The sequence below is a fragment of a genome, unplaced genomic scaffold (assembly GCF_019419815.1).
Source record: "Pyrus x bretschneideri cultivar Hongxiangsu unplaced genomic scaffold, Pyrus_bretschneideri_v1 Contig40, whole genome shotgun sequence".
In the NCBI taxonomy this organism is placed as follows: Eukaryota; Viridiplantae; Streptophyta; class Magnoliopsida; order Rosales; family Rosaceae; genus Pyrus; species Pyrus x bretschneideri.
Genome location: NW_025999724.1, coordinates 2729940 through 2739720, shown reverse-complemented (window position 1 = coordinate 2739720; position 9781 = coordinate 2729940). Strand labels below are relative to the sequence as shown.

The following is a 9781-nucleotide window of genomic DNA, read 5'->3' as shown; positions in this document are numbered from 1 at the left end:
TGATAGAGAAACAATAAGATTCATCAATCGCAAAACAACACTCCGAGTGAAACTTCCTTGATGGATGAGTTACAACCGCCATCCCTTGGGACAAACCAAAGGATATCACTTGTACATTACACAATACACGCACCTAATATCTGGAGGCTGAATAACCCACAACACAAATCTTCTACCAGTTGATAACATTATGCGACGAAAAACCCGAAAAAGGGAAGTGTAGATGAACCAAAAATAATAAGAAAAAGAACGCTTTACAACTCTCAAGCTGTTTTAAAATGATACAAACCTCAGAAAGAGGAAAAAATCAGAATAAAAATGTTAGGATTCTTAGTATTCTTTCTCGTCGCAGTCTAATCAAGCCAACGTGTAACCCCGTCTTCACATATGGTGGCCAGAATCTCGATGCTTACATCCAAAACAGCCTACAGTTTTGTAACAACCGAACATTCGAACGGTGAGCAGGATTAAATTGGCAACAACAATTACAGTTTATGAAATTCACAATTTAGCACTTCAAGGATTTTTTGGGCTGAGAATTACATCTGGAAAAGGAGAGGCAACATTTTGTTATATCGTTTAAATTATAAAGAAAGCACATATCGTTTAAATTAGTAGACTCGGGAGACCAAAGATTTACACAGGAGAGGTTTTATCTTAAATTCTTCTTGGGAGTGGGGGTTATGTTTGTTCTGTTGTTCAAGACAATTTAATCACCTATGGTTATTGAACTACCAGTCCACTGTCCGCTAGTGTCAAAATTTCAGTTTAAAATACATGAAAGCAGATACAACTACATAAAGTAAAGGAACTTACCAAAGGATTTCTACAGTTAACCAGTTTACATTCCTCCAGAGTACCTTCCAACATCCAACTCTCCCAGACATCGAAACTGTGACTGGCAAATACAAACTCCATTTTTCTATTTATCTGCAATGTTAAGGTAGATGTTGATTATAATCCCAAGAACTTAAATAGTCAGGTAGTCAGCTTTTGAGATCAATTTTTATACTGGTCCAAATTTAGACGTCCAAGAGTAATAATTGATAAAGTAATATTACCTGCAATAACTTTCCACCAGCAGCAAAAGATCGCAAACCAATTGTGTCCTATAAGAAGGAACCGATAATTTCACATCAGCTAACAGATTACAATTAACACAGCAGCCAGGATGGATTGAATAATAGGCTACAATTTAGGTCCAAGGGAAGAAATAAGTTCTTGCATACTAACCTTGCTTCTGATAACAATGAGAAACTGAGCTGCAGGATCTCTTTTTGTTACATTTGACATGGTATCTAGGAACCAACCGCCACCTTTAACTCTTTGCCTTGAGACATGGAGGGCGGGACGATCTCTTGCATACAAGGCGACAACATACCCATCCTTCAACAGCTCACCAGGCTTTCCACTGAGCCTCTTAATAGATTTTTGAAGATGGTGGGAAGGCAATTCTTGCATTGATTCTATTTGAGTTTTCCTACTTCTTGAGTCCTCTGGGGAGGCAAACCGAGAACTGGAACTTAATGCTTGATCAGTTCCACTCATAGCTGTATCTTCTTCCCGCTGTGAGGTACTTTCTTTTTCTCGTGAAGGATCATCTGACTTTTGCCGGGATTTTTGGTGTGCGTGCCTCTTTTTGGCTTTCTTACCTGATCTGCCTCGTCTTCCATCAGGTCGAGTGGCACTTTGAGATAAACCTGAACTTTGGTGCTGGCTAGGAGACTCCTTGGATTGAATAGCTTCTTTATTCTGAGAGCGTTCTGGACTTGAATGAATGACTTCAGTTGGTTGCTCAATAACAGATAGCTGCAAGTTATTTTCTCTGTCCAGCTTATCCGACTCTTCATTTTCATCACCTAACTCACTTTCATTCTCCTCTTCAGATACAGAATCTTTTGGAACAATCCCGTCAAAAAAGAATGTCTGCAATATGGAGATAGCTTTCTCCCTTATCTCCAACCATACTTCTTCACTATAATCTGCACTGTGTGGAAGTATCAACACGTTGGGCATCTCCTTCACCTGAAGTAAACCCATGATATGTATCTTAGCATCAACCTGGTATATCGAATTTAAATGCTCCAGATGTGCATCATTCATATGTGGGTAGAAATAAAGAAGAAAAAGACTAAGAATATACAATCATCCAGAAGCAGGTAAAATTTACATTCCCTTCCACCTTTCATGCCTGTTAAGTTATATTACCACATGTAAACAGCACCATAAACACCATGGGGTTTCATACCAAAGGTTATAGAGCCATGTGATAGTTCAAAGATAATTAATGTTAACAATGCAGGTGCATTTTTTTACTCCACAAAGCACAATCTACATCCAATAATGCACATATTAAGGATGTAAGACTGATAAGAAATGAAGAAAAAAAATTGAATTAGGCAAGGGGGGAATCAATGAGAAGATGGGTATATAGTACAAGGCTAGAATGAAAACACATACTTTGCATATTAGTGCATACAGTTTGCAAAAAAGAAAAAAAAAATGATCTACACATCGTTTAAGGCTCCCAAGCTATTTATGAGCAAGTCCAGAGCTATTAATACAGCAAGAAAGCAGGAGACAAGTCCTGAAATGAAGCAAAAAGGGGACTAGACTAACTGGGTATATTGCAAAGCATGCTGCAGCACTCAAGCACAAGTATTTGCCAGAAATTGACACAGTCGCACAGCCTATGTTAACAAGTCAATATCCCACAAAGAATTAGCATACCCATGCTTCCATCCATTGTGGCCCTTCAGCGCCATCTAAAGCACACCCAGCTAAGGTTCCGTCAATCAAAAGCTGTTTCACAGAACAATCGTCCAATAGTTGACAGCTCCCTGTGTTGACCAGAAATGCTCCTGCACAACAACACTTATAAAATCATTCCACACTAATATAACATACAAGGAATCCCAAAATTTCCTTAAACAGGCACCAAGATGAAGATTAATGTACCAGGCTTTACATGCTGTAAGCATTCAGCATTTAGAATCTGAACTGTTTCATTTGTCAGAGCACAGTGCAATGAAATGAGGTCACTTGCAGCCAGTAAATCATTAAGTGTATCCATTCTTCTCGCAGCAGAAGGAAAGCTTACAGGAGACCTGCTCACTTTTCCATTCACCTGAGATATTGTACCGGGCAAAACGTTCATACAGCACACAATAAATTGAACCAGAAGAATCAAATATGACACGCAAGAGGCAGTTCCAAACTAGAAAGTATGCAATGGCAATATTGAGTCAATTTCCATCAATAGAAGTGGCAAAAACAAGTTTATTTCCAAAAGAAGTTTCAAGTGCAAAGTATTTGAAGAAACTAAAAACAATAGTTTTCAGAATTCAAATAAGCATTAGGATACTTGTAAGCAGTACTTCGCAACTAAAACATCATCGTGTACCCACCACCCCAATAGATAATTAGATAAGTAAAAAACTGAAGGTCCACAATTTCTTGATAAGTAATGCATTCTGCTTCAATAAAACCTACCCATATCCAATCCCAAAAGAAAATATTAACAACCACAACTTAACTTCAAACATCAAAATGAATTGAATCTACTCTCTTTTTTCCCGCTATCAGATTCATAATAAACTATACTACATTTTAGGCTCCGAACATAGATTAGGACCAAAGACACAAACTTTACCACATTTCCATCATAACAAGCTTCGGTAAACACAAAAAGAAGTGCATTGTCTCAGCAATATCAATATGAACAAGAAAAAGCACATTTAAAGGTCAAATATTTGAGCTACTCAAATGTTAAAACTTAAAAGTGAATTCACTAACTTCAAAATGATGCACATTTCGAGCTACTAAACATCAGATCTTTTAGTATAATTTAGCTGAATATGAGTTCGGAGAACTAAATATGATCGAATCAGTACCTCTACGTCTTGAACATCGAAATAGAGAACGTTCATTTTGAAGGCCAAGCTCCTTGTAGCCAGAGACCTAGCCGACGCAGATCTGCCGACAATCCCCAAAACCAAGCCTCGACACCGTCTCATCCCACGGCACAGCGGCTGGATCGAGCCGAGCCATCCCGAAGCGGAGAGCGTGTGGCGGGAGAGCATGTGCGTCCGGCGGAGCAATCCGAGGAAGAGCGCCATAACCGTGTCGGCAATCTCCTCGGCACGCGACACGTCCACGTGGACAAGCCGGATCCCGAGGTCGGCGGCCAAGGCCGAATCGACTGCGCGGTCGGAGGAACCGAGGCAGAGAATGAGCTGGTAGGGGCGGAGGCGGCGCTGGGCGGCCCGTGGGAGGTACGCGAGGGACTGGAGGAGCACGGCGGAGGCCGACTCGATCTTGCCTTCGGCGAGGCGACTGAGCGGCACGTGCTCGACAGCGGCCACGCCGGACAAGGAGTCCTGCTCCATGCCGAAGTCATCGATGCAATTGAGAGTGACGACCAAGGGGAGCGACGAGGGTGAAGCCGCAGGGCTGTTACGGCGGGGCATTGTTGCAGGGGATCTGTGACCGGTGCTTGCGCTCATGCTTTGTGGCGGCGGTGGGTTAGGGTTTTACGCTTGTAATTTTGGGCATTTCTGGGGGTTAAGGCGAGCGAGGGCTCCCATTGATTTGCCGGAGAGTTGAGAGCTTCAAGTGTCCTTGCTGATGAGATCCAGTGCGCGCCTCTAGGCTCTAGCTAGCTAGTCCTCTTCGGCTCTGCCGCTCTGTCAACTCACCACGTGGCCCCTCTCATTTTACATAATTACCTTCATGTCCCCAGTTTTTGTTTTGTATTTTATTGTTCCCTTTAATCGGGAAGAGGATCTAGCATCTTTGACGTACCACGGTCAGCATCACCATAAAAATATACCCGTATGGCTTTGACTAATTTGATTTTGTTGAAAATGCTGGTAGGTTGAATGTCTACAGTAACATTGAAAATTTTGATAGATTTTTTCAATACTTACATAGATTGAATTTGTAAAATGTTGGCAAATGAATAAAAACATTGGTAGTGTTGATATGTGGACTTGGAAATGAAGAAGATCATTTTTTAAAAGGTGTGTTGTAAATTTTCAACATGTAATAATACAGAGTTACTCTATAAATAGAACACTCCTATCAACATATATAGAAAAGAGAAAGAAAGAAAAGTTCAATAACATCATTATCTATGCCTACCTCTTTATTTGTTATCCTCTTATGCTATAGTTACAATGTAATATTTTACACCTGTTTTGCTCCTGTGACTAGTAAAGGTTATCCCTCTAACTTTGACCTATTTATAACACATTATCAGCACAACTCTCTAAATATAACTATTCCTCATTTCTCTTTGCCGAAAGAAATCATTTCTCTTCGTCGAAAGAAAAAAAAAATTCCTCTAAGGATTTTACTGTTCATCTTCTTCCTCTGCCTCAACTGTTGGATATACCATTGCGAAGAATTGTTTGCACCATGCTTGCTTTTAGTTCTCAACCTAATAGTTACATATATCTTTGATTTCTTGTTTGGTGTAGATCTTGATTACTAATCCAGTGTTTATTTTACTGCAACCCAAGATGGTGTGGTACAATTGTCAATCTTGAACTGCAAATTTAATCTTACTGCAATCCATGATGGTGCGGTATCATCGCTTATCTTGGATTGCAGATCTAATTTTACTGCAAATTTTAGGTGGAGCTGTATTATCGCCCATCATACCCTGTATATTTAAATTTGCCTGCTGTTTAATTTCATTGCAATTTTAGGTGGCGTGATATAATCGCCCACCCTATTTTGTATATTTAAATTTTCCTGCTGCTTGAGTGGTGTAGAATAATCGTCAATCCTATGTTATGAGAATGGTGCAGCACAATCACCCTCCTCATTCATTATATAAATCTCGAGCTAGAAGTTTTGAATGCTTATCATTTTAGCCTGAAGATCAAAATGAAGAACTTGTAAGAATTAGAAGTTCTAACACTACATCCCCAGATTACATATTATTGCAAGTTCTTACACATCTCAATTTTTTTTCAGAAAAGAAAATGACAAACTTGGTAAACCTTAATTTTGCTGCTCTGGACATTACTGTGAAAAATTACCTTACTTGTGTATTGGATACCAAGATTCATCTGGAAGCAGGGAATCTTGGAGATACCATTAGGAAAGAAAACAACTCATCCTTTCAAGATCGGGCGAATGCCATGATTTTTATTCGTCACTATCTTGATGAGGGACTAAAGAGCGAGTACTTAACGGTTGAAGATTCGTGAGGTCTCTGGAAAACCTTGAGAAACAAATACAATCACTAGACAACAATGATTCTTCCAAGAGCTCGCTATGAATGGACTCACCAAAGGATCCAGGATTTCAAGTCAGTGGCTGAGTACAATTCTGCATTGTTCAGAATTACCTCTCAGATGAAGCTCTGTGGGGATACCATTACTAAAGAAGATATGTTGGAAAAGACTTTTAGCACATTTCATGCCTCTAACGTGCTCATTCAGCAGCAGTATAGAGTGCGAGGCTTCACTGACTACAACTAGTTAATCTCTGTGCTCCTGGTTGCTGAACAAAACAATGAGCTCATGTTGAAAAATCATCATTCCCGACCTACTGGATATGCACCATTCCCAGAAGTGAATGTTGCTTCCTTCGAAGTGAACGCAACATCCTGTGGTGGTAATAATCCTAAACGAGGACGTGACCACAAGTGAGGACGGTGGAACGGGAAAGACAAGAATCATGGTGTCCAGTTTCACAATCAGGTTCCAAAGTATAATTCCAACCCAAACTTCAAAAATGTAAATCGCCACAAAGGCAGAACTCATAGAAACAATGCTCCCAGAAACTTTGAAGGAGCCTATCATAAGTGTGGTGGTGATGAGCACTGGGCACGTACCTGTCGTACCCTAAAATATCTGGTAGATCTATATCAAGCCTCCCTAAAGGAAAAGTGTGTCGAGACCAATTTTCTCGACCAGACTAAACCAATGGATATTCCTGATCCAGTATGTGACTTATCAAGGCAGTTGAACATAACCCACCTAGAGATCTCGAACTACATGGTGGAAAGAGAAATGAAGTATACCGGTCCGATTGAATCATTAATGTTTGATGTACTTTTATTATGCTGAACTTGTAGTTTAAAAACTAGCATTTCAGATTCAATAAAAGTGACATTTAAATTTCCTGTTATAAATTGCTTTTAACTGTGATTCCCTTACTCAGAAAGCATGAATAAAAATTATGGTCATTCTCAAAACATGAGAAATTGCAGAAATATTTGTCTTGCAGACAGCGCAACCACACATACAATACTTCGAGATCGAAAGTTTTTCTCAAGATTGATTGTGAAATCTCATTCCCGGATTTCACTGTTATAATCTACGTATTTATATTATTTAGAATTTATATTATTTTTCGAGAAATTATCTTAATTTATTTAGATTTAGATCTTAATTAAATTAGTTACAAACTTTGAAGTTTGGAAAGTAATTATCTAAAATTCGTTGACCTTTCGAGGTTACAAGTAACATATTTGAATAAATCTTGAAACTATGAGCGCACAGATGAAAGTCATTTGCGAGTCCGAGTTATGACGATATAGTTATGGACATTTGAAGTTGTGTTACTAAACTATAGATTTTAAATTTATTTTAAACTTCCATCTTGTAGGAAGGAGGCCAATCATATTTATGTGAGTTAAGGGAATTGACCAATGAGCAAGGAGAGAAAAAAGGAGAGGGAACAGCCCAATCAGGAAAAAGGGGGAAAGGAGGGGAAAGGAGAGACCCAAAACGGGTCAATTTTCACCCGCGAACCATCATATTTGACCCGGCCATATCTTCTTCATCCGATTTCCGTTTTGGGTGATCTTGGTGTCCATGAAAAGCTCTTAATGAGCCCTACATCTTTTTAGTGTTAGATTTCCCAATTTCTTTCCCATTTTTCCAGTTCGAAGCCACAAATCCACGGATGTTCCGGTGGCTTTATCCATTTTTCCGGTGGCTCCGACAAGTTTCGCCGTCTATGACCACCACCAAAATACTCCCTCAACCCAAGGAACAAAGCCCAAGGGTGTTGGAGGCGTTAGAGTTCAATTGGAAGCCGAATTTGAAGCACACCCACCTTAGGGTTCCGGCTGTTCGTGGCCATTTTGGGATGTTTTCCAGCCAAATTGGCCTTGACCGCAGGTATAAAGTTTACTCTACTCATTGAGATCTTCATTTTTGTAAATTTTGGTAATTTTTTGAAATAGTTGGATTTTTCCGACGAGTCGGGGTGGCCGACCGCCACCTGTGGCGGCGCGTGGCCTGTGGGCCGATGATGTTTTTTAAGCACTTTTAGATGCCATGAGTTCATGTTTGATATCCGTACGACGTAAATTGATTGTCTGGACTTAGCTTCATTTCGTACGTGAATGGGTCAATATATAAACCGATGATCCGACCGTTGGATTGTCACCAAACTTTAAAACATTATAATAAGTAATATTTGAGGATGTTAGGAACTTACGGATTGGGAATTCGACATACGGATCTTCCTGAATTGGATTTCTAAGTTTGTAAAATAAATTGTTGATCGCCACCTAACTTTAGTAATTGGCGGAGATCCGACTGTCGGATCGCAATTAGATTTTAGTATGTTGTTCTTTGAGAATAATGTAGACCTTAGGATGTGACGGATCGGAAATCTGATGTACGGATCTTTCGGATCGAATTACGTAGGGTTGTAGACCTTGCTATTGACCGAGAATTGACTTTTGGTCAACATGTCTTGAAACGTTCTAAATACTAAAATTAATACTACGGGGGACTAATTGAAGTCTAGTGTGCTTACATTGGTTAGAGAGTGACTTGAGTATATGAGATATGGATATTAACTTATTTTCTTTTATTAATATCGTATGTGAATATGTCGTGGTCTTATAAATGAGATTTGTATTGAAATGTGATTTCATATATTAGCCATAGACTATATTATTAAACATGAATTGGCTTGTGTACTGATGATGGTTGGGATATATTTGAGTTTAATTATCTTTTAGTACTGTGATTAATGTGTATGATTATTTTTTTATGATAAGGTTATCCTAGAATCCTATTTGAAGTATGTTGTAGCACTTATATGCTTGTGTGACATATTAGTAATGGCCTTGAGAAGTTGATGGTGTAGATGACAACATTGAAACTCATAGAGGTTGAGATGTGGTTAAGTTGTGTGTTGAAGTTATTGCACCATGTAGCAAATGTACATGGATGGTCCTGCTTGGTATATCCGTGATGGGGGACCCTACGTATTCAGGGATGATCATGCCTGGTATATCCGCGTTCGGTGATCACCGCCTGCACAATTATGTTGAAACATAATGATGTATATGATAGATGAAATAGAAACCTTGATTATCATGTGGGTTATTATGTAGCTTGAATTGAATAATTCATGCTTGTCAAGTCCAAATGTTTGATTGAGGAATGTTATGCCTTTTTGGCTTGAACGAATTGTGTTATATGTTGAGTTATAGAGAAGTTGAACTACGAATGGCTTGACCTCTAATGAGGGTATGTAGGCAGTCTAACGAATAGGTTAGATGCAGCCATAAAGTATACGAAAAATTATTATGCATCTGGATCTTGAATGATACTTTGTATATATTCAGGAGGCAGGGTATGTTAGATATACGAGTATGTGGTGACGTCACGTGTCGATCCTAGACGTATGTCAAGATCATGGCGTGACATTGATGCTTACAAAAGTAAAGATAACAACAATATCATCGCAATCAGATGTGATTGAAGGCTCAGGGAAAGCCCAAATTATATTATCAAATGGA

At 39.2% G+C, this 9781-nt stretch overlaps 1 protein-coding gene across 1 annotated transcript; it reads right to left on the bottom strand.

The window, feature by feature from the left end:
- LOC103941333 (C-terminal binding protein AN) lies at positions 1 to 4505 on the bottom strand. Its single transcript, XM_009351521.3, has 7 exons — positions 3894 to 4505; positions 2959 to 3127; positions 2731 to 2861; positions 1234 to 2025; positions 1062 to 1109; positions 817 to 930; positions 1 to 425 (listed from the first exon to the last, which is right to left on the bottom strand). The coding sequence occupies exons 1-7, from the start codon at positions 4503 to 4505 to the stop codon at positions 354 to 356; spliced, it is 1938 nt and encodes a 645-aa protein (XP_009349796.2). The 3' UTR covers positions 1 to 353.
- Between the last annotated feature and the right edge of the window lie 5276 nt (positions 4506 to 9781).

Excerpts from the sequence above, each read along its gene's own strand:
- LOC103941333 (XM_009351521.3), bottom strand. The coding sequence starts at position 4,505 with ATGAGCGCAAGCACCGGTCACAGATCCCCTGCAACAATGCCCCGCCGT. Across the intron at positions 3,128-3,893 it reads TCGATGTTCAAGACGTAGAG|GTGAATGGAAAAGTGAGCAG; the intron begins GTACTGATTCGA and ends ACAATATCTCAG. Across the intron at positions 2,862-2,958 it reads CTTACAGCATGTAAAGCCTG|GAGCATTTCTGGTCAACACA; the intron begins GTACATTAATCT and ends GTTGTTGTGCAG.